The sequence below is a fragment of the Lampetra planeri genome, chromosome 3, assembly GCF_965212315.1.
Source record: "Lampetra planeri chromosome 3, kcLamPlan1.2.h2, whole genome shotgun sequence".
Lineage (NCBI taxonomy): Eukaryota > Metazoa > Chordata > Hyperoartia > Petromyzontiformes > Petromyzontidae > Lampetra > Lampetra planeri.
This window is the reverse complement of record NC_136109.1, coordinates 17,678,179-17,702,822: the sequence shown is the minus strand read 5'-3', so window position 1 is coordinate 17,702,822 and position 24,644 is coordinate 17,678,179. Positions and strand designations below refer to the sequence as shown.

The 24,644-nt window shown below is 42.0% G+C and overlaps 2 protein-coding genes across 3 annotated transcripts in view; both read left to right on the top strand.

Moving 5' to 3' along the window:
- Window positions 1-444: 444 nt before the first annotated feature.
- Window positions 445-5,987, top strand: CCNB2 (cyclin B2). The gene is made up of 9 exons (XM_078622284.1): window positions 445-680; window positions 1,738-1,875; window positions 2,169-2,345; window positions 2,790-2,957; window positions 3,066-3,224; window positions 3,657-3,893; window positions 3,982-4,122; window positions 4,205-4,315; window positions 4,705-5,987. Exons 1-9 carry the CDS (start codon window positions 660-662, stop codon window positions 4,813-4,815), a joined length of 1,263 nt encoding a protein of 420 aa, XP_078478410.1. The 5' UTR covers window positions 445-659; the 3' UTR covers window positions 4,816-5,987.
- A 3,011-nt stretch (window positions 5,988-8,998) lies between these two features.
- The window catches only part of RNF111 (ring finger protein 111), a 36,703-nt gene continuing 21,057 nt past the window's right edge, over window positions 8,999-24,644 (top strand). Inside the window, exons 1-6 of one of the 2 annotated variants that reach the window (XM_078622277.1) lie at window positions 8,999-9,517; window positions 10,547-10,643; window positions 21,198-22,197; window positions 22,439-22,496; window positions 22,625-22,735; window positions 23,539-23,660. In XM_078622277.1, coding sequence (XP_078478403.1) covers window positions 10,557-10,643; window positions 21,198-22,197; window positions 22,439-22,496; window positions 22,625-22,735; window positions 23,539-23,660 — 1,378 coding nt within the window. In that variant the 5' untranslated portion in view covers window positions 8,999-9,517; window positions 10,547-10,556. Of the gene's footprint in view, window positions 9,518-10,546; window positions 10,644-21,197; window positions 22,198-22,378; window positions 22,497-22,624; window positions 22,736-23,538; window positions 23,661-24,644 lie in introns of both variants that reach the window. The other variant, XM_078622269.1, reaches the window with a different exon arrangement.

The window sequence follows — 24,644 nt, the reverse complement described above, 5'->3', positions numbered from 1 at the left end:
AGCGTGCGTTATTTGAAACGGGGTGCACGTTTACACAATCAACTGTTAATTTACAATCGGCACAATTATATTCTTGGTTCTTTCGGTAAAGTCACGTAGAAGGGAAATAATAAAATAATATCAATATTAAACAATAAAAAATATAAATAAATGAGAATTTGTATTGTTTTATCGAAAGAACCAAGAACATGCATCCCTGCAGTCACGAAAGCTTTAAATCAAAATTTAATCGTCACAATTGTTTATTTTATTTAAAAACGCGATTTTAAATTAGCTCCGAACCCCTCCCCCCCCAATTTTTTTGTATCGTCCACCCTCGAGCCGCCGTAACGAGCGGAAATTGGCGTCGCCATGGAAACGTATCCGACCGTTGACTCGCCAGCCAATCGAAATCAAACCTGGCCGGCCACGGCGACCAATCAGGGCGCGGCGTCGCATATTTGAATCTGAGCCCGAGCGGCAACGAGGAACGAGGAGATCAGTCGCGGCTTGTCCTTGCTTGATGGTGGTGGCAGTAGCAACACGTCCTCGGCTTCTGTTTCGTTGACAAAGTAGACTGTTTGAAAGATCATATTAGTACTCTATTCGTTTTTTTACACCACAGCAGCAGTAGCAGCTTCGTTATATTTCTTTTGAGGGACACAAGCGAGCCTCCAAACATGGCTCTTCGTCGTGCTGCCGTGAGTACTTTGGTTCGATTGTGGTGGTGGGGTAATAGCGACGATGTTTAATAATGCTAGTACAGTACTTGGTGGTGTGGGCATTAGTTGTGCTCTGAAAAGGGCCCATTTAACGACGCCACCAATGTATTGTCTAAGATTAACGGATGAGGTTTTTGTTCTACTGTTCTGTTAGTGGCTTTACTGTGTTGATGGTAGTGGAGCGATGCGTGGTCCTGGACTGCTTTTATAAGTGACCTGATATGGGTTTTTATTTTATTGGCTCCGTCGATTTTTTTTTTTTTATAAAAGCGTTGTCTTCGTGTCTGCCCTTTATGTAATGGGATTGCTTATGTAGGGTGGGATATGGAACCTTTAAATTGTCCACATTTAACCCATCGACACGGCGAATTTAACCTAGCTTAAGTCCTATGGTGTTTGGAACTAGTTGAAATGTGGTTTTTAAATGTATAATAATATAATGTCTCGGACGTTGCTTTTCAGAACTGGCGAAAGCATGGCGTGTTCATAAAGCTTGCGTTTGTCTTTAGTTTCTACATGAAAATAGGTTTCCTATTGGACGTGCAGCCTTAATGATGGCTTTAAAATTCAAATGATGCCACTTGGGTTTTAAACAATAGGTCCGCGAGGCCCTCTCACTGGGGTGTGGCGGTGTACTCTGCACGAGGTCGCGCTGCTTGCTGTACCTAAAGTTCTAGATAGTTGCGGACTTTTATGATGCTAAACCTGGAGGTGCATATTTCACGTCTTTTATTGGTTTTGTAGTATACTGGTAGCGATGTGCACGTGAACAGAAGCGTTTGTGCGATGTCGTTCTAATGAACGCACGTATCCCGGTAGCCGAGCTGATGTGCGCTTTATGCGTAACAATCGTTTTAGTCTGCGGTACTACGTTGTGGCTAGTGCCGCAATATCTAAACCATTTAACATTCATTGGCGACCCCGAATCGACAATAGAGCTCACACATTCCCGCAAACGCATGCAGTGTAGTCCAGTGTTTTCAGTTTCTATGGGTTTGTATTGAAAGCCGCGTCCCCCTTTTCTCCTAAATTGCAGGCTGTTGAAACCTCTGAGAATGCGTTGGCCGGCAGGCTGACGAGGAAGGGCAGCCTACAGCTGAAGCCGACCGCGCGGGCGACACTCGGTGATATCAGCAGCAATACCAACAAGGCGATCGACAAAAAGACGATGCAGGTCTACAACGCCCACATCCGCACGTGCACACTCACCCTTCAGCCCATCCATGTGTTCGCGTGGGTGAAATTGAACTGACATTAAAAGTAAGAGTGGTGTATGAAATGCTATTGGCGTGTTCTTAAAAACAGACTGGTGTAATTTGGCTTATTTGAAGCATCTGCATCTTTTAAAGAACGCTTTTATGAACACCCCCTCGGTGGATATTCGATTTAGATGTATTTGAATGCAGTCGTATACACGTACAAGTTATTTGAAACATTTCGGGTGCTTATTGTATTCATTTTGCACAGATTAAGGAGCCAGTAGCCAAGCGGGTGCCAAGAGTGGTCCGATCAAAGTCGACCGTGGTGAGGGTGCCGCTCGTTCCTGCTGCTGCTGCGCCTATCGTGCCTGCTGCTCCTGTTGTGCCCGTGGTTACACTTGCCCCTGTGGCAGCTTGCAAGCCTGCAAGAATCCTGCTCGAAAAGGTAGGGTGTCCACTTGATAAGGCACAAGTGTAATGATGCTCTGTTTTTTAAACAAATTTACCGAAATGATCTTTGGGCTGTTTTGGTATCCTTAATGTTTACCATGTTTGCTTAGTACTGGTGTGGGATGACCAAATCATTTGGCCTATTTCAATAGCACCGACTCACACTTTGAAATGGGAATAATGTGTGTGCAAGTGGCAATGTAATGACGATGAGCAGTTGCTTTTTCTAATTAAAACGTTAATTTGCACCGTTTGTCCATATTTACGCTTTTGTTGAGACGCACGATGCATTTTATGCCTGACATTGCATGTTGCCAAATAGTTCAACCCATAGGAAGTGTAATAGTCTACACCAAGTTTACTTTAACTGCTCTACTGCTATTTTTTATTTATCCTTAACTTTGGCCATCCTTTGAAATGAAATCCCTTTTATTTGCAGATGCCCTCGCCCGTTGCTATGGACATCTCTCAGAAGGAGGAAGACCTCTGCCAAGCCTTCTCTGATGCACTGATAAATATCCAGGACATTGATGCGGAAGATGCGACGAACCCCCAGCTGTGCAGTGAATATGTGAAGGACATCTATGTTTACATGAAGACCCTGGAGGTGATGATTTGAGCTGAAGCAATATATTACAAACAAATTTAAAAAATGACTTTCAGGACAAGCAGGTGTAATTTTATACTAATGCATCACATTTGTTTCCTTTTTTAGAAAGAACAATTTGTTCAAGCCAACTACCTGGAGGGAAAGAAGATAAATGGCCGCATGCGTTCCATCCTCGTTGACTGGCTTGTACAGGTCCAAATGAAGTTTCGGCTGCTGCAGGAGACTCTGTACCTCACCGTTTCCATCATTGACCGCTACCTGCAGGTTGTGCCTGTTTTTTCAGCCTTGTAAAGTACCGTAATTGCAAACTGCACATTATATTGTTTTGTGTCTACATCCTGAAGTTGACTTTTGTGTACAGCATGGGCTTCAAATGTGGTTATTAAATTAGTGTACGTTGTTCTTTTTAATGCTGGAAGGTGGTATGCATACTGAAACGTTAGTACAGTACATATCTGATATTGGAGTGGTGCAGTTGTTTCTAATTTTAATGCTACAAGAAGTTGACACACACATGGTGAGATTCTTAATCGTCCCAAGTCTCTTAAATTGCAACTTGTAGGTAGTTCAAGTGAATACCATAATGCTAGATTTTCATCCCTAGTCATCAGATGAAGTTTACAACTGGCCCATGACTTAACTTTTGAATTGCAGAGTTCCTTGGTCTAATTTGGCTGTTAAATCCATGTCTTGCAGAACCACGAGGTGCTGAGTGGAAGCCTGCAGCTGGTGGGTGTGACTGCAATGTTCATTGCAGCCAAGTACGAGGAGATGTACTCCCCAGAGGTGGAGGACTTTGTTTACATCACGGACCATGCATACACAAAGGCTCAAATCCGTGCCATGGAGCAGGCTATACTTTTGGGGCTGAAGTTCAACCTTGGACGCCCCCTCCCACTACACTTCCTTCGTCGGGCATCCAAGGCTGGCAGCGTGAGTTTTTGCACTTTACCCCTTTTTTCATATCCTTTTAACAGGCTGTAATATTTTGCATAATGTTTGGAATTCCTTTTGCCTTTAGGTTGATGCAGATAAACACACCTTGGCCAAGTACTTGATGGAGCTCAGCCTGGTTGACTACCACATGGTGCACTTCCATCCATCTCAGATTGCTGCTGCTGCCCTCTACCTCTCCCAGAAGCTCATGGACGATTCCAAATGGGTATGACTGTGACGTTGTCAATGCAAAATGTTACGACCCTTGTTCAACAATGATTGACTATTTTGTACTTGTGCCTTTTCAGAATCTGGATTTGCAATACTACACGACCTACACTGAAGAAGACCTAATGCCTATTATCCAGCATCTTGCTAAGAATGTAGTGAAGGTCAATGAGGGAGTGACGAAGCAAATGGTACGTGATTGTTAATTGGCACAGCGTGTGCTTGTGTTAATTAAACCTGTTACTTGGCAATGGGTTTATTCATAGTTGCAGCTTTTTGAGAAAAATTGGATGGGTAATTTAATAAACCCCAATTACAGCAGGGGGGGGGGGGGTCCTTACTGACTGACGCAAATTCTAAATTGTCTTAATGAAAAATGGACAACCCTTTCCCAAATGTAGCTGCGCAAGTGTTTTGGCATTATTAATTTCAATTCTAGCAGTAGAAGGTCCATTGCATAACTAATGCCTTACCAGCAGCCAATCCTAATGTTTGGGTTGAGCAATGGTACCTTAACAGATTAACGGTAAAGTGTTTTTAATGCCTTTGTCTCTTGGTAAAACCCTGACATTTTTACCAGGCCACGAGAAACAAGTACGCCAGCACCAAGATGATGAGCATCAGCAAAATTTCTCAACTCAAGTGCCAGCTGGTGAAGGACCTGGCAAAGCCACATCTTGAGAAGAAGTAAAACAGCTTTATTCCAACGCCAATGTGCAGCAAAGACTTGGAGTGGCTGCAAGGTTTCCGCCATTGTGCTGGAAGTTAATAAGCCAGTTGACTTGATGCCCTTGATTAATGTTGAAAAGTTTTTGTAATGAGACTTCGCAGGATGGCTGCCGAGCCACTAGGTGTACTGTTGAGCACCATGTGCTGGTGTGTGTATATAGCCTGCCATCTTTAGAATGCATTTTTATTTCCACTTTTATTTCATCTATTTTACATTCTGTACTTTTACTGATTTTTATTGATTTCGCTTTAATAAAATGACGTTTCTTTGCGCAATTCTCCTGCATTTCAGAAACTGACTTTTAATGGTCAAGCGTATTCTTAATAGCTTGACTGGCCACGTCAGGCGTTTGGTTCGACTAATTCGTGCCAAGTTGCAGTTGAATGAGCACATTTGACCTTGGAGCCTAATGGGCAGCCTGACACTTCAACCTTGGAAACTTTTGCCCAACACAGTAGCTTCAATGCTTTGACCGTTCAGTATTGAACTTTTAATATAAGTCTGGTGCCAGTAACGTTAGCCTGGTCCTAGAAAATGTGATAATGGTGTGAAAATGTTTAGGATTTGTAAGGGTATGTATGCAAACTGGTTTTAATGCTCGATTACTGCTTGGTTAGCATGCGATTTGCGACATCTTTTATTCTTTTTGGTGATGTGTACATTAAGATAATTTAAAATTGACTCGCCTTCTTAATAAACTTACGACATGCTGTAAACCGAATTCCCACATTTGTTTCTGATGAGCCATCTTTGCCAACACCTTTGCTGTACATTTGCTATTGGTGGTTAATGATGTCTACAGGCATGCAGGAAAATGGAATTTTTAGCTAACTGAATTGATGCCTTAACCCACGTTAGCTTGCAGCATTAAGTCGTGAGGGCATGCAAGTGATGGCTTGACGTTGTTTTATTTGACAGCAGATAACGCGGTTTGTCCAAAGGACCTTTTCATTTTAACTTGAACTGAAAATACTTTCATAAAAAAAATAGCACAGATGTATCCTGAATTCATGCCTAATTTAGGTGTATTGGATTTCTCTCCAGTTTCAAGATGGTGCAGGTTTTCTATTAACGTCGCCCTAACCTTGTTCTTAATGGTTCCAATTTACAATAAAACTATTTAAATTGGCTAACTTCGACTCGCTTGAATGAGAACCATGGTGCCTTAATTCTGTCTGAACTTTTTTGACTCTTGCCGTTTAACTTTAACCAAATACTTGCACCATTTTTAGGCTACCGGTTGGCTGACCTTTAGAATTAATCTAATGGCGGTATATACCTACATTAATTTAATACGGAAACGTTTTACTATTAACTGGGCTGTTCCACATCAAATTAGTACAGGTAAGTTTAACGTTGCAAATATTTGCCTCTATTTGAAAGACCGTTGGCCCAGCTATCAATTGAGGTGGATAACATTCTGTACCTCTTAAACAATTTTGGAACACCATGTCACTTGCTGACATGAACGTTAAGATAATGCAATGCCATATTTTCGGTGCTATTCCTGTGACCACTAACAGGAAAAATGTACAGAATTGACAGACTATTCAAAACCGGCGTCTGGTATGGTGATGTCATAGACTCGCTTAACCAAATTTGGTGTGGCAGTGTTGTCGATTTAAAATTGTTCATGAATGCACGATGGGCAAGTCATTGCATTGTGTACACGGACATGCTTCGACGGCATCAAACGAAATGCAATTTTTAGGTTTTTCCTACATGGCACTGTTAATATTAACCGTGAGGTTTAGTTCCCCCAAATGTCCACAGAACATTTTTACGTAAGCGTACGTAAATGACAATTATACGTAAAAATTACAACTGCTGTATTCTGAGCATGGTTTATTGCAAATATATGCAACAGGTTATTGGATTTAATTTCGGTTCCCTTCAAATTAAGTGAGTTCGTTGAAATAGGTGGTACAGTGTGTGCATGCAACATTCGCATGAGAATACTATGCATGGACACGACTATGGGCACAAATGAGCAAGAACTGATACCAAAAAAGTACACTTTTACCAGGTAAAGCCCACTGAGCTATATAGCTTTTTTAGAAGCGACCTGGCCACAAATTATCAATCTAAGTGGCTTGTGGACATAGCAGCCCAAATAGTCTTAAACGCATGTTGATTCTAAATGTGAAAGGAAAAACCGGAGGGACCCAGAGAAAATCAAAGCCATCACGGGGAGAGGGAAACTCAAACACATGCCATGCTACCAGGCGAGGCATTTAACGGCTTTTCAGTGATGCCCCAAACATGGATTAAAAAAATATATATAATCTTAAACTACATGTTAAAGATATTACACCTATAGTAAAGTACAATTGGCATAAAATGTAATCCAAAAGTGAATATTAAGTTTATTTGTAAACCTATGGGAAATTGCTTCACTCGCAAATGTGTTTGCGGGTTCTGTATGTTCCCCATCATGTTCGACGTTTCACTCCACGTGTTGGGAGCAACATTTGTTTACTTTCAAAAATTCCCAACCAACGCTTCACTTGGCATACTGATTAACACAAAATAAAAACCCAACCCGTGTCTATTAATGACATACTGTTAGGAGAATACAATCACAGTTCAGGAGACCTGCCTGAGATTAAGGATGTGGACCTGGTTGGTGGAGGGAAGGATTTGAAAGTAATGGTCGGTGGGATATATGTTTCGTGGGAAGTGGTAGTGTCATGGTAAGCGAACACCACTACAAACCGGGCAAATACCAAGTTCGATTCGCGCACACGGCCAACATCGTTGACGAATATCTGAACCACGTCTGGGCCTCCCCTAGGTTGACTCGTCCTTAAATAAGAACACCGTGCGGTGTGTAATCAGCCATAGAGACAGAGGTGGTGTGGTGCTGGCTACCCACCCCTTCGTGTGTCGTGATTGCCTAAAGGTTGCTCGCAAATAGCACTTGCCCCAACAATGTTATGGCTATAAGGGGAATCTTTGTATTTTGTGTTTCGTGTATACATACCTGTCAACCCCTTATCACTACCTACCTCATCAAAGACCAATTTAGACCTTATTGGTCACCCGTGCCCTTATACATCTGTGTTCATCCTACAGTCCTATCATAAGGGAGAAACACAAAACAATAGAACAATTTTACTCCATTTCCCTGTACAAGAATACGAGTAAACCGTATGGGTTGACAGGTATGTTGAATCGCTGTAGAGCATGTGCAGTGGGGGCCATGAGTGGAAGGGGGGAGGCAACAGGATGGGTAACAAGGGAGCGAATTGTGGTGGGTGGGAAATCGTGGAGGTGGGTTTGTTGGACCCGTGGTTGACAGAACGGGGGCTGGGTGATTGGGTTGATTTGTGGGTGGGTGGGACACGGAGATGATGGAATAGGACTCTGTGGTTAGTGGGAGAGACTCCAGAATGGATGCTTGGAGGGTGATGAACCAGCATGTTTTGGGTGGGTCCTGGGATGGGTGACAGCTGGGGGCGGTGCGTGGGAACACGAGGCTTTGGAGGTGGAGTGGGATAATCAGAGGTATGGTTTGAGGATTCATATACAGAACATGGTGGGTGGGACCAGGGGTGGGGCCTAGTGTGGGTTTGTAGCTCGAGGGTTCATCTGGTGCGTTGGTGGGTTGGTGAGATCCGGAGGGAACTGGTCCATGGCTTAGTGGGTGGGCGGTGAATGGGTGGGACTTGGTCATGGGTGGGAGGGTACCCCGGTTTCCTTAATGGCAGAGGCTCTTCGTGCTGAAGTGGAAAGGGACCCCGGTTTGCTAGACTAGTGTGATCACATAGTAGGGGGAAGGGGGTTGTGGTGCGACCTGGGTTGGGCCTGTGGGATTCGGAATGGGTGAGTGGGACCTTTGTTGTAGGTTGGAGGGACCCAGTGGTGGCTTTGGTTAAAGTGGGCGGGGTAGGTGAGGGAGGGGCACCGGGGTAGGTGGGAGGAGCCCTGCGAACGGTAGGCGGGGCCCCCCTCGTCATTTAACGGAGGGGGGAGGAGTCTATCGGGGTCGGTGGGTGGGAGGGGCCACACTCAGCGTCGTTGGGGCAGCGGGGATTGGTGGGATGGATCATGTGACCGGTGGTGGGTGGGGTAAAGGGGCGGGGCCTCGTGGTAAATGGGAGGAGTCTACCGGGGTAGGTGGGCGGTCGTTCCCCTCCCCCTCAGTCCCGGCGGGCGAACAAGGAGACGCCTCGACCCCTCCACACACAACCACCGCGCACGCACCGCGCACGGAACAGCGCCTCTCGTTCGCACGGGAAGAGAGCGGCGTCGTCAATTCTCGCTAGCACGGCCATTGATCGTGGCTAGAGTGTGTGTGAGAGAGAGAGAGAGAGTTTTCTTCCGACGGTGTTGGTTAAAAACAACAAGGGCCGCGATGATGAGTAGGCTCGTGGTAGTCGTCGTGTCGAAATCGGGAGTTTGATGGATCGTCGTCACAGGCGGCAGTGGCGAGAGGGAGGAGAGACGCTCGCTTCGTGTTGAGTAAAGGAGACGGGAAACGCGAATTCTCTACCCCACCCTCGACAACGACGGCAGCGGCGGCGGCGACCAACCCGAGTCGGCGGCTTCGTTCACGGCTGTCGTAACGCGGTCCTTTATCATCTAAACAAACCACAAGAACGACGAGTGCTGAGGCGAGACTTCTCAGAGCTCCATTTGCAAGGAGGGGAGCACCGCGGCGGTGGGTTCCTGCCTCTCTGGGGCTTCTCACCCCCCCCCACCACCGCCACCACCGCCGGGTTTCTCGGCCTTGTTGTTTGCGGTGTTGCGATCGTGGAATGGCCGCGAGCTTGTGGGGTTTTTTTCAAGCCGTGTGGTGTGTGTGTGTATATGTGTGTATGTGTATATGTGGTGTTTGGGCGAGCCGGGGCGAAGGTTTTTGTTGTGTGGCCGAGGCCCTTTTGTGACTTCGTGACGCCCCAAAGGCCTTCCTCCATTCCGGCCTCCCTCTTCGCCTCGCTACTCAATAGCAGCAGCAGCAGTCCACGTCACAGCGCTTATCGGGTTCGCTCTCTCTCTTGTTATTCATCGTAACTTGCTTTTCGTTCGCACGTTTAGGTAATACACACACACACAAATACCCAACAACAACGTTAACGTATGGGGGGGGGATGTGTTAAGTCTCCGAACGAGACATACGTCGCTGTGTGTGTGTGTTGAATCTCAGATGTGTGAGTGTAATAATGTTCGTGGTCGGCCTGTGAAGGGATTGTCACGAGACACGAAGAAGGGGGATTTTTGTTGGTGTTATAGTCTCGGCTCGTTTACGTTTTGGGTTTTATTTTCGAAGTGAAACTGTTTTGTTTTATGGGGGTGGTGATATTTGATGGAGAGGGCTTTCGAAGGCTACTCTGCTTTGCCTGTATTATTGCTTGTGGTGTCGCTTTGTATGGTCTCACTGTACACTGTCGTCGTTATAAAGTGGTGTTGTAGTAATAATAACACGGATGGCTAAGCCCCTTGGGGGTGTTTTAGGGCTTTACGAGTCAGAAATGGTCTCATTTGCCACGGTGATAGTGTGCGCGCTTACAGAGAGTGATATTTTTTGTGTACGTGATGGTTATCCGTGAGATTAAAATGTATATTTTGTGGTGGGATTGGGCAAGTGACTTGTGTGCCCCCCACCCCGTTCCTTTTTGGCGTTCAGTTGTCAGATAAAACTAAAGGGAAGGGGAGGCGTCTGACAATTAAATGTTGAACCATTCCCCAGGCCTGGAGCCATGCCGCAGATGGAAAGGGCCCTCAGATCTACCAGGAGAAAACGGCAAGCGGCTGGAGGCGGTCAGGATGAGGCCACCGACCAAAAGGTTTGCTGCCCCCCTCCCCTCTTATGAGAATGTATCGCTTTTGATCATCATCATCAATGTCATTACTATTATTAAGGTTTATCCTTGTGTGAAAAAAGCCAGCTTGTGTGCGCAGTGCGACACTGCGGTGTTGGTGATGGGTTCGTATGGACCAGTCATTTTTCAGCCAACACCTTTGGCAGCACAAATATATAACGTATGTGAAGGGATAAAAGCCCATTGAGATAGGAGTACCGTGGATCAAAATCTGGCCAGCGTTAACTTGGACACCGCCGCACTAATAGGCATTTTTGAAGGCAGTGCAGTACAGTATTTGATGGGTTTTGGGGTACAAATATAACTCTTAATGCGCATGAGTCCCATCTATTTAACAGTTAAGAGCCAAAGTGAAACGCATGATAATGATATATTTTTTATGTGTAGCTGCAGTATCGGACGAATACCGTTTAGATTCTCAACCATTATATGCAAGTGATAAATATTGTGTTTTATAATAACAAAGCTGTGAATGATTACCGATTAAATGGTTTTAACTTTTTGTGTACCATGTGCAGCCAGTTTACATACTAGGAATGCATGTGATCACCGACGGCTTGGTTATGTTTATGTATTGATTTCCTGCTAATTTATTTTATTATGGAAAGACAATGTACAAATAAGTGTTTTTGGGTAAAAATATGCTTGGACCACAATGTTATCAGCGCTATGTTTAGAAGGTTTTTCCCGCTGAATTTGGGAGTATGATTTGCACTATTTATGCATTTTGTATTGACATGGGACATGTGCTGTCATCAAGGATCACACTGTAAATGATAGGATGGATCTCAGCTGTTTCCTGGTTACTCGTGTTACGATTATTAACGAATGCATTTGTAAGTACCGTCTTCTTGTGCTACGTTAATGAAAAGGTATTGCTTATGTGTATATTTCATATTCCCCTTGAATGTTTTAAGTGAGTAATTTGTGTAGGAATGTCTGCAGAGGAGCATGCTTATTATTAGGTTTTACATGCCTTGGAGTGAACTGTTTATTTCCTGTGCTAATGTGTTTCCTCCCTCTGTGTTTTTAAATGCACAGTAATTTGTATTAATTAGTCTTGGTAATAATTTGCTTCACTAGGCAGTGGATTTCCAATCTCCTACAAATAACCATGCATATAATGTATGGTATATTCTATGTTGTTTAAATTAGCAGATATTTAAATATTATTGGTCATTTTTTAAATGCTCATGTGCATAATATTGATTTTAAAATGCATTTTATTTTGGGGGCACACTAGTTAATTGCAAATTTCATTTAATTTTTTCAAAATGGAAACCAAGGAGTGCCCGTTCAGCCGTACAATATTGCTGGTTCTAGGACTACCTCATGTCACGTAACATTTTTACCTTTAATTACCATGAGAGCAATGCAATTTCTATTTGGGATATTTGCACATGTAATATTTACCGCTTTGTGATTTGCATAAAGGTCCACAGCATAATCATAGCAATCTCTTTAGCCACCTTAAACATTGATACGTGGAATTTTCATTAATGAACTGCAATCCCGGTGATGCACGTTCATTTCTGCTGGACTGATTAAAATAGCCTTATTTGCGTAGGTGTGTACCTTTTTGCGTGAACTTCACACGTGTTTAATTGTGCAGTGAATTATGGATATCATTTCAGTAGGTTAATGGAGTTTTGTTATAATATATTCCCGCGTCATCATTCCTGTGAGAAAATGAGGTCAGCTTACCATGTCCAAAAATGCAGGTCTACTGTAGATTTATGCTTGTGATCTGTCAATGCCATATGCTAATGTAACACCAACGCTGGCATCCAAAGCCGGTTGTAAATAGTACACGCTTATGGGCTCCACTGCATTCAAATGTTGCTCACTAAACCAGCCTACGATTATGAATAGCATTTTCGCATGCAGCCTTTTTGAAATGCTACTTACACATGGAACTTGGAGGGTACATTGACAAAAATCGCTATGATTGACAGTCAACACTAAAAGTACTAAGTAGGAAGGTTAAATGGGATCACATTGTATAATTAAATGGTTTGTAACTTTTAAAATTAGTTATTGACCCTGAATATTTAATCACCGTTTTTTCTGGCTGTAGTGTAATCAATAGCATGGGAATGTAAAGAACTTTAAATTGAACATTAAATACACTTCAAAATATGCGCTTTTACATTTTGTGCAATATGACTGTCAAATGGAGACTGAATTGCTTGGCATAAGCGGACTTACATGGCTCTGCAAAACATGCAATAATCCATCAACTGAAACCCTTTTTTGTTCTTCCTCATTCCACTTCCAATGTAGGTATGCATTTCTGTGTAATTATAATGTATGGTACGTTACAATAGTAATTTTCTGGGATTGTACCGATTACAGTATAACCCAGTTTTTGGGGGTGGGCTTCTCAGACATTTTCTTTGGAGAGAAAAAAAATGCAGTCTAAAAAATTAGACTTTATCGTTGCGGTACCTTCCTTGGAATCTAACACTCTGGAATGCGCAGCGCATTATATTCAGTGTTTACACTCGGTCTGAACCTGTGCAATCTGAAGCTCTGGTGTTGGGTTCAATGAGAAAGTAGATAGTGACTTGGTGTAGGTAAACATCCCATTTGTTTCAGCATTTATTAGCATGGACAATGGTGCAAAGGACACATTTGAATTTGGCAGTGTAATCACACGCACGCGTATACGTGTTTACAATGAGGAACAATGGGTGGCTCGGTAATGCCTATTTGAATTTGTAGTCACAAGTGCATATGCACGTACGCGTAATGAGGAAGGGTGGCTCAGTGGGTAGCCCATTGCTGGCCGATCTCAGCCTCCTACGTACAATTCCTGGCCATGCACAATGGTGACAATGATATAAGCTTGGTCTGCAGTTTCACTAGACTGAAGAAGCCCTAAAAACTTGGTCTGGTACAGTACATTGTGTAAACGTGAGATACAAAGGCATCCTGAAAGTGGTACAAATAACAAGAGCAATGTGTGAGTCCAGGCATCCCTTACCAAGTGCGAGCACAAAGCACCGTGTTTAATATCTCGCTACAAAATTAAACGATATATTTGTTTAATACATGCGTGTGTATGTACTTATATGTATATGTACGGAGCAATGTTTTTGAGAGTTTGTTCCACAATGTCATCTATGGTTACATCTACCAAAATGGTAACATCTTGACAAATGGGTTGCTGCACACAGTAAGACACAGGAGAGTGAATAAAGTGATGCATTTCACTGAACCGTGTTGCAGCTGAAGTGAGGAACTTTGCATCAGCGGCCTAGCCAAACATGCCTTTGCATGCAGCATACGAGGCTGCGCAGCAGTCTATTCAGATTGCGTGCTCTCGTTTAGAACATGTGAGCTGTTTGCACATGGCTTGTAACAGGATAGTTGGGAGAAACTGAATCTAGATGCTAATGGAACCTAACTTCTTTGGATTCTGTAATGCACTGCTACTGAAACGTATTTTTCGCTCTATTTTATCTCTCATATACAGTTATGCATCCCTTTCTTATTGTCCATGTTTCAATGTATAACGTTAAGTTATGCATATTGTGTCTTTTTATGTGAAATCGTTTTTTGTGTGTTATAAATGTAGGCCTGTCTTTGTATTTGTTGCCACTTGCCTTCTGGTGCTTGAAATGTGCTATTTTGTGCACTAATTTATATTAGTATTATATTTTGTGCACTAATTGATATTAGTGCACGAAATATTGGAGTGTTCAGTTTCCCTGGCAACGTACAGTAGTACATAGTACTTGGTTTAGCTAATTGAACGCTTAACTATATTTGTGTTATTTTTAAGAAGAGTGGTATGGACTAAATTGTAGTTTCTTTCAGGTAATTGGACCAGGCACCTTTTAAGCCTAATCTCTATTAATTGGTGCATTATAAATTCATAATGACACTCAGTGCTAGCGTTAGGTTATAAGGTACATCAATGGACATGCTTCCTGTACAGTAAAAGCTGGTTTAATTCACTCAATTGTGCCTCAGTTAATGTCAACAAAAAATAATTATTTACCCTTCTGAGTTGTGCGTGCACTGCAAGAAGCCTGCAGTGCCCTGCCCTGCCCTCGCAGAAACCCAATCCCCCAGCAGCAGCAGCAGCACCCCAAGGAAGCATTGTGATCCGTTTCCTGGGAAGTAAATGCGGGTCTTGTTGTAGTCGGTTAACGTGTCACAAAATAAATCTGGTAATACTGCACTATTTAAACACTTTTCTAATATAAACTCATTTTATTGCCACGCTTAATTTAGGTCACAATGTCATGATGTAAACCAGATCCCTGGGCACAATTTGTAAAGTTTTTTTCCCCCTTTGCGCAAGTGCCTGGGTGTGTACATACAGAGAACATTATACATTGCCGTAGATTCTTATGCATGGCTTTGACATATGAATCGATCAAGATGAGTCAGAGCTGTGCTTATAGTTTACTTGATGCATCCGGTAAGATATATCTTTATTTTGTATTATCATTCTGTGCACTTTGAGGAATGTTCTAGGCAGATAATGTATTTGCTAGTATTAACCAGTGGTGTCAGGGCATGGACTGTACAAAGGAAATGAGTCACTGGGTTATAAAGCAAGACATTTCAACAGGCCTTGGGCCTATGTTGTATTCACATTTGGCCGACTTGTTTAAGGTTATCAAACTTGACCTGTGATTAACGTTGATAAAGCGCTTGGATACTGAAATCGTTTGTCCCTCCGTGTGCCACAATTTCCCACACATGCACCTTTCATATATCACACAAGTTTTGTGTACACAGCATTTTAAGTTGTCATGCAAAGTACATGCGTTGTATCAACATGTTGACAATGCATTGTTTGCTGCAGTATCGATTTATACTGAACATAAACTGGTGTGTAATGCTGTAATGCACAGTACAGTAAATTTAGACTGTTCAGTAATATAACTTATTGACCCAGAAGTTACTGGCCTTATACATAATTATACAGAATGATTTTATTTATATTGCTATTTCTGAATATATTTTATGAATATTAGCTTTGTATTTTTTACTATTTCGATCCCCTTGGCATATATGGAAGTATTTTGTACTTTATTAATGTTAACCGTCTGGTTAATCTATTTTCGTAATGATTTAAAAGCTGCTATATAATACCCAGATAAACATTCTCTTAATTTATTTCAAAAATCTTCCATGTTAGTAACATTCTCGTAATCTGATCTGCCATGAATAGATTTTAATGTATGGAATATCTTCCGATTTTTATTTTAGAATTCCAGTGCTATAATAGACCTTATTGTAACCTAAGTAGTTGAAAGATCCCAAGACATGTTGGACATTTTGTATGTTCAGCTGTAGCCCTAGACTTGCATGTTACAGGACTACACTCTGCCGCGTGTAAAGCATGCATCTCCCTGCATTTTTGGTTCAACTTGCTGGACGGAACTGCGCCATCTATGATTACATTTTATCCCTTTGCTTGCCTCAAATACAGATTTTGATAAATATGTAACTATATTATCACAACAATTGCCTTGTGGCCGTGTAACTGGGTAGGCTAGCATTAATCATAATGTAAAAATGATTACCGCTCGCATTTTTTAAAACTTTAACTTGCATCTCCTAGATCCTACAAGCTATGTGCTCTGTAAGTTGTGACCTTCAACCTTTCAACCCGGCTGCCAAGTGCATGACAACAGTCCACATGTTTTCGCTCAAGTGCATAACGTTCCCACTTTCGAAAAGTGGCCCAAGCCTATGTGTGCAAGTGCCCACAAAGCGCCACGTAAAGATCTCTAGTAAGCTTGTAATTAAAAGAAGCAATATTGTTGGAGATGCGCAGCGGTTAACTTTGATATAGTATACTCTTAATTTTGGGAGAATATCAATATTTAATGACGTTTTTTCATTGAGTAGTGTTACAGGGCTTGCCCGTTTAACGCTGTTTTTTTGTGTTTTTGTGTCGTGCAGCGATCCTTACTTTCACATACATACACACAAGCCCCTTGCTATGGATTTGTTTAGTCTAGTATAGTGGTCTAACACCTGCCTTAAGATGCCTTTTCTTGTTAGAGAACTTTTGTTAATTTTATTTTCATAGATTTGCTGTGTTGTACTTTTGTGAAGTGTAGCAATCCATTATTTCACGTATATATACCCCCATGGTTAGTATGGCTCAGTGTAGAAAATCCAGGTTATTTATTATAATACAGTATATAATTATATTGCCTCTTTCCACCTTGGAGGTTATTCTGCTCGAGAAAGCTAAATTATGATGGTTACAGATCTGCAGTTGACAAATAACTGTGTAGCCTACTGTTGACTAACAGCATTTCCATGAAGGTACTTTGCAAACTCACTGGCTATCAACAAAGATTCGTTCATGAAGCCATCCATATATATAGACATAGACACAATTTCAACCAAGAAGATGGGTTCAAACTGAGCAATCATTGGAAGGACGTTATTAAACAATTTAAGTCATAACTGGTTGTGGTGTTCCCAGCCTACCACCTTCCGATGTTAGTTGTTATTTTTGGCTTTGATTTTTTACATTAACAGATTAAATTTCTCACTAACACAGCTACCTCGCGCGCCATCCTCAAGGCTGCTGCTTCACGATCTTGTACTAACATGCTAATCTCTTACATTAACGTAGCCACCTTGGCACGCTCGCCGTGGAGGATGCTCGGCGATCTTCCATGAACATGCTAATCTCTTACATTAACAAAGTCACCTTGGCTCACTTGCCGTGGAGGATCCTCGGTGGTTTTGCATTGACATGCTAATTTTTGCCTGGCAGCCCTTTGATTGGTGGAAAGCCCACCACTGCCACAGTCGCTGCTCACCACTTGCATTGCCATTGGCTGCTGACATTTTGGCTATGCCCATTTCAAACCTTTATAAGCAGTTTTCTTTAGAAGCTAACCCCCCTTTTCCTGATGACGACCGCTTGTGTGTTGCGATCGAAATGTCGTAGTTTTCTGTTATTTTCTTTGAACCTATTACTGAAAGACCCAAAGAATATGAATATAGCATTTCCACCCTGAACCACCACCACACGAACCAGAGGAAAAATGATAAAAGGCAATATTTGTGTGTCTTTACTTCACAGTGCATATTGTGTTTTGAAGGATTGTGAGACTGTTTGAATAATCAATTATTTGTTAATGCTGCTTTGGCAGCATTGCAAAAGGACTATAAGCAAACATTCTCAACACGTTGGTAAATTACATTTCCTTAAGTAAGTATATAATAACCGACGTTTCGGTTAATGACCTTTACAGCACATTTGCCAGAGAGATTTAAGTCTAACCAGGCCTCATGATGTTAAGTGCAGTCTCCAAACCTTATTAATTCTCTCTGGTCTCTCAATTTATGTGCCATGAAGAATGGCCATTGCTAAAAATGTTTCCTATTATATAAAAAATCATTTTCTTTTAAAGCAGTGTTATTCATGAAATGCAAATTTTTCATAAGAGTAATATATATGTTATGGCATTTAAAAAATACAAGTTTTTTTAGTTCATTACTTTAAGATGCCCTGCTGCACAACAGCATTGCGATTTTGGAACATTTCTCAAAAGCGAAATTCTTAAATGAGCATGCCGGAGGGCTCATCTGTTCGCAACCCTACGAAGCCACCGGTGTGAAGTCCACACTTGTATGATGGGGCTAGTCTCTTCATAAGAATAACAATGTTGATATTTCACAAAATGGTACTCCTTTTATTGACCTTGGAGGTATGACATGAGTCAACCCATAAATGAGCTTTGAACTGATTGAAAATGTTTAGTGTCTGAAATTATTATTGTTACAGCCTGCCAGATAGCAGTGTAGTTGTGAAAACCCATATTATTTTCATAGGTGGGCTGACTGCATAGTATATGCACAATGAAACGTATATGCCAAACATTGTTCGAGACAAAAAGTAATGCCAGCCAAAGCACTACTACTGTGGAGCAGATTCGTGTTGCCAGTGTTGGTTCAAGAGACATAGCTAGAGGGAGTTAAGGAAGCGTGTGATTGCTAACCCTCCTTCCCCCTCTAAAGAAGAACTCTAAACAATTGGCTGGAGTGCTGTTATGAAACTAGGTACTGTATTTACTCATAAGAAAGGCTTATTATATATGTAATTATTTGGTAGTGTATTGCAAGGAAATTGTGTCGTAAACACTCAAGTTTTGAGCCAGCCTGCGGAACACACGCACACACACGGCGGTGGCTGGGCCTTAAGCAGTATGTAGCCTTCTGATAAGGTTCAGGATATTTTGTGGCGTTTTGACACCGCTGTGAGGCCTGTGACTCAAAAAGGATGTGACGCAATCGATTGGAAGGAAAGCGCATTCACCAACGTAAAGCTGTTGCCACTGTTAGTGTTTTGGCTGGTAATCTGGAGAGGGTCACTGTTTGAGGTGTGCAAGTGTAAAAGGGAATCCAGCATTCCTCAAGCCTGAAAGAGAAAGATACGTCTTGCGTGTTTGCTGAGATGGTTAGAAATCATACCTCTGAAACCTACACTGGACAGCTCATAAATTCTGTAACTACAGGGGACTGCGGCACATTAATTATAGAAAAAATAAGTAAATAAATACCATGGCATACAATGAACACAGTTTATTTTTTACGAGAAATTTTCATAATTGGTTATGATTGCGCAGTCCTGTGTATACCTTTTTTGCTGCACGGTACAGGATCTGGGTACAGTGCATTATGTGGGTACTTTGGTGCAGGACTAAATAACTTGCTAAACAAATGAGTATATTGCAATGGATTGTAGTAATTTGGTACAATTGAACCGTTTTTATAAGTTGAACAATGTGCATTTTTAAACGTTTTTGGAATATGTTATTCATAACAAGACTAAATGATTAACTATTTTACTGCTGTCACAGCAGCATATTGAACATATGAGCTTTTTGATTTTAAATGTAAGTGCGTGTTTTTTTGAATGTATACATCCAATTTTAAAAGGTAAAATGCTGAAGTGGCTTTGACAATAAATAAATAAATCTATTTAATGTGTAATTGTTTTTCGTTCAAGAAAATTATCGTGTTAATTATATCATGAAAGCATCTGGCACAGTTGATATTTATTTTTAATGTACTGTATCTTCACGTACAAATATTTTCACGAGTACTCTCCGTGATATTAGTCCTGTGGGTTTCATCTAAGCTTGGTACATGCAAACACATAGTAGCTATGATGTTACTCTGCATACAGCTTCACGCTTTGGTGTTGGATTCGGGCCGTTAAGTGGCTAAAGCCACTTATGGAATAAAGGAATGTACACAGCACCGGACAGAATATTCATTTAGCTCACGGTTGGCATTGTGGGCACATTTGGATTAAAGGTTGAATTTAAAACAAAATCAAATGACAATGAACAAATTGCACTGATAATGTAGTGTTTTTTATGGTTGCAAGATATTAATATACCATGTATTTACATATTGATATACCATACTGAATTACGTATACCATACAAAATGTATGGTATACGTAATTCAGTATTTACTTAATGCAGTAATACAAGGGTTATAATCCCACCAGGGTTTATTAGAGATGAAATGGCTCTGTTTTTCACTGGTCCGGACCAAACTGCTGTAAAGAAAAAATGTGTACTGTTACTGATGTATGCTCTAAGCTCGCCATTATTGAAAGTTGGAGAGCCAAGAACGGGACAATCCACTAATATATTATACATTAGTTTAAATAATGATTTACTGGAATAGGCAAGAAAACTAGGCTTCAGTTTACCCTGGGGCCTTTGTGTCTGGATATCTGTTGATTGTAAACCATTCTGCATTACTGCATCTACATCCCTAGGTTTTTGTAATGCATGTTGTTTCCCATTGGCTATTTCACATTTTCTTGAACATTTTAAGCTAATGTTTACAATACTGAGCAGTGTCTAGATTATAAATATTTAAGGCTATTGGACAAATAATGTGAGGGTTGTATAATATGGTAAGTTAAGTAGGAGTATGAAATATTTTGTATTGTTAAAACAAAATTAAACGTGTCTTCATATCGTATGGGATGATGTTTTCCAAGTTAATTCATTTTAAGTAGATATTACTGCACCAGATGTTAGAAAACATGTCAATGAAGAATTGTTGGCTTCAAAAACTAATTTGTCTGAATATATTTGTTTTTTGGATCCTAAGCTGGTTCAAAAAAATCTTAAGTCAATTTAAGAATACATTATAATGAATATAATCTCCCTCAGCACCTTGTGCCAAGTGATAATTGCTAAATTTGGTTAATTCAGAAGGTTACCTATCTTCTGACACTTAATAGGGAAAAATATTTTATTTATTTTCACATGGAATGTAGTGTGGTACTTAATTACTGGGCTGCTGTTTTCAACTTGCATATAATTTAATAGCAATGTAACATTAACAAGATTGCATTATGAATGTAAATGTGAATATGCTTTGTGTTAATCTTTGCCATTATAATCATGTAAAGATGTACTAGTTGCTTTTGGATTACATGTACATTTTGTCTTGTTAAGACTATCTAAAATTCCATTTTATGTTTTCTTCCTTTTCCAGGTGTTGTGTGTGTCTGGTGGCATTGCGAAGGGGCGTGCCGCACACTTTCCTTCCCCTACCATAAAGGAGTGTGCATTCCCTGTGCAGACCTGTCAGCCCACCAAGATGCTTATGAACATGGGAACAGTGGTGAAAAGGAGCCGGAGCAAAATAATGAAATCTGAACCAAAAGCCGAGGCACCGTTCAATGTAGAGATGGTGCACAAAGCAAGCACAAAGGAGTGCTCTCCCAACTTTGATGAGCGAAGTGATGATGCAATAGGAGCCACGGGCGGCACTGACCTCATGCAGGAGACTGAAGATAAGCCTGTGTATGACTTCTCGACCAAAGCAAGATCTTCCGTATCTAACCTCGATGAAGACTTTGTGCCTCGTGCCGAGACTGAGGATGATGCCCGGCAATTGGCCGATTGGATTTACCACAGCGACTCGCCTTCCAGCCACAGCCAGCCATCGCCATCCTCCAGCCACCATTTTGGCGATTCAGAGTCTGATGCCGGCAACGACAGCCGGCTTGCACAGAGATCAGGCCAACGGCGTGTCAAGACCTCGAGGAGGAGGCAGCAGCAGCAACAACAGCAACAGCAGCAGCAACAGCAGCAACAGCAGCAGCAACAGCAGCAACAACAGCAACAACAGCAGCAAGATGTACACCATGGTAGTAATTTTGCAGGTGTCTCGGCTAAGCGCTTGCAGTCCAGTAGCCAGTTGTTGCGTCTGCATCAGCCTCAGGATACACGCGTGGTTGGCGATTCGAGTGCCCGCCACAGCGGCGATGTGGGCCGCAGCACCAGGCGGAAAGAGTGGATGAGGCTGAGGAAGCAGAAGCGGGAGGCTGCCGCGCACAGGAGGTACGCTGTCCTGCAGCATTCGAGTAGTTCGAGTGACAACGACCTCTCGGATAATTCATCCAGCACCACCACCTCGTCATCCACCTCTTCCTCCTCTGACATCGATGAGGGCATTCAGCCCAGCACGAGTACGACAGAAATTGGCATTGGTAAGCTTTGTTACACTTTAATTTTTTATTATGTGAACGCGCAGTATTCATCGCTACAGCAACATCGACTGTTTTGAAGGATTATCATGCAGAGCACTCTGTGACCGCGAGGTTTTAGCATTAAGTGAATATTTAAGTCAGCGGTATTAAACAGAAATGTGAACTTGAATTGTTTTAACAGAGCGAGTAGACGAAGACGTGATGGTGATTGATCCTCCCACTGTCAACGTTTCGGCTGCAGTGAACGTTGTCTCAACTGATAGTGAAGTTGAGATTATCGACGTTGAAGACTCCACAAGGTTTGCAAACTTATTTATTTTCTCTCCACAAACATAGCCACCACTAAAGTTAAGTTGGCAGATGCTTCAAAGCCAATTATGTTTTCACATCTAAGTGTACATGTGGTGCTGTTGCTTTCATGTTGCAGCCGGCTGGGCCGTGTGTCCCGCTTACGGGAATCATGGGGTGTGGGCGAGAGCCCTCGGACATTCAGCCGGCGGTCTCTTTCCAGTGGTTCGGCCTGCCAGCAGGCCAACCGGTGAGTTCTCGACAGCACACACATCTCTACATAAGCGCACATCGTTTTTTTGTCTCCCTGGTGGACCTTCATTATTCTTCAACATAGTTCTGCCAAAACAAATAATAGGTCCCAACTTTCCAGGGGTTCCACAGCAGCATTGCTTCAGCACTTGCCCATGGCTAATTTTGACAGCAAGATCAAGTCTGGGCAGAGCATGATCATGCATAAGAGAGCACTGTTGAACCGGCAGTCTGAGCAGGCTGTTGCCCATGGGCGCTATAGGGTTTTGCATTGAGTATGTGATGTTAGACCCAAAGGCATGCGAGTGTGGCCAACATATGGTTCTGGATTTTAGTCCAGGATGAACTTAATAATTTCCCATTAATTTTCACCTGGCAAAAGTTAGTGTGCCTTTTTTACAACCTGTGTATGCTTTTAACTTAGGGAAATTTATGTAATCGTTGCTTTTTATCATAAAGCTATTTTTCATATAAAGCAGATCTTTTGACTTGAAAAAAGTTGACTGCCTGTTACTGTGGCAAACCAGTCGATTCCATTGTAAGATTGTGAATTAAAATCCCACTCATTTTGGCACATTATCCTTTTGGACTTGATATAATTAATACCACCTCGTGGAAGTCAACAGAGGTTCCTATTTGAAAATACTGGGCCATGTCATAGAAATGTAAAATTTCTACCCTTGCTTAGATGACCAGTTTTTGATCAAGAAACCTTTGGTGAAAATTATTAAAACACTTTTATTGTGCAATCGAGTTTAAATTGATACATAAATGTGTGCGACCACATGTCTTGGTTGGCAGGTCTATGAATGCTTCATGCCAGCAGTCTGGTGTGAGTCGCCCATCCCCCACTGATGTCGTGGACTTGAGCCAGGTGGAAGAGGCTCCAGGAGACATTGTGGATCTTACTGTGGAGGAGGAAGGTACGATTCCTTACACCCAGCTTTCCTTTTGCCGAGTTTGCATTTTCCTCACCCTGTGTCCCTGAATGTCCTTGGCTCATTAACTGCTTGCGTTCTTGGGCTTGCATCTCACTGAATATTACTCCCAAGTTCGTTTACCATGCATACCCACACTATCCCACACGCTTCCTCACACTTTTCTCCCAGGGCTCCTTAACCCCTTCGTCCCCTCAGTCCTCGCTGTCCGATCCCTCATATGCTTGCAGTTTCCGATCTCATTCCTCGATAATTATGCAGCCCCCTAGCCCTTTATTTCATCAGTGCCCTCTCTTCCCCCTCCTGCTGCCCAGCACCCTTCACCTAAACTGCTTTGCTAATGGCAGTGCTATTTATAAAGTTGGGGACACAGAAAAGTATTGTACACTCAGCTGTTTTACACAGATGGTGGAAAACGAATTATGTGTTGACAGTTAGTTTTATACGAGTATTTTTTTACGTAACAATTTAACCATGTACATTTTCATAGATTGTGATGGTGCTTAAACACATTAAGTAAAATTCGTTATTTTGATTTGCACTAGAAACGAATGTGCCTATACTTTTAAAACTATAATAATGTTCTTGTGATATTGTTCTTTACCTTACATAGTTAACCAGCAGTTACTTTTTATCGCTTACATTTATTTGCTTAACATGGTTTAATTGTAGAGGTTACCTGTAAGAATTCCAGGACAGCTTAGGATACATCAGGGAGCCTGCTAGTCAAACTGCATGAGGAGATAACACATTTTGCACACAAAATAATCTTGTAAATTTCACATTTGAGATAAGACGGGGCAGAGGCTAACCTCTACCCATACGCAGTCCTAACCAACACGTCTGCACACACATGTGCAAGAGCATGCAAATGTGGCATTTAGTTAGAACCAGTGGGAATGGGGAGCTGTTGTGCAGACCACAAGATGTGGTGGACTTCTCTGGGTATTGGTGTGGAGGAGGGTTGAG

What these genes read in the sequence shown, in the direction of transcription:
- CCNB2 (XM_078622284.1), top strand. Translation starts at nt 660, where the DNA reads ATGGCTCTTCGTCGTGCTGCC. An exon ending in TCGACAAAAAGACGATGCAG is followed by an intron (nt 1,876 to 2,168) that starts GTCTACAACGCC and finishes CATTTTGCACAG; the next exon opens with ATTAAGGAGCCAGTAGCCAA. An exon ending in TCATGGACGATTCCAAATGG is followed by an intron (nt 4,123 to 4,204) that starts GTATGACTGTGA and finishes GTGCCTTTTCAG; the next exon opens with AATCTGGATTTGCAATACTA.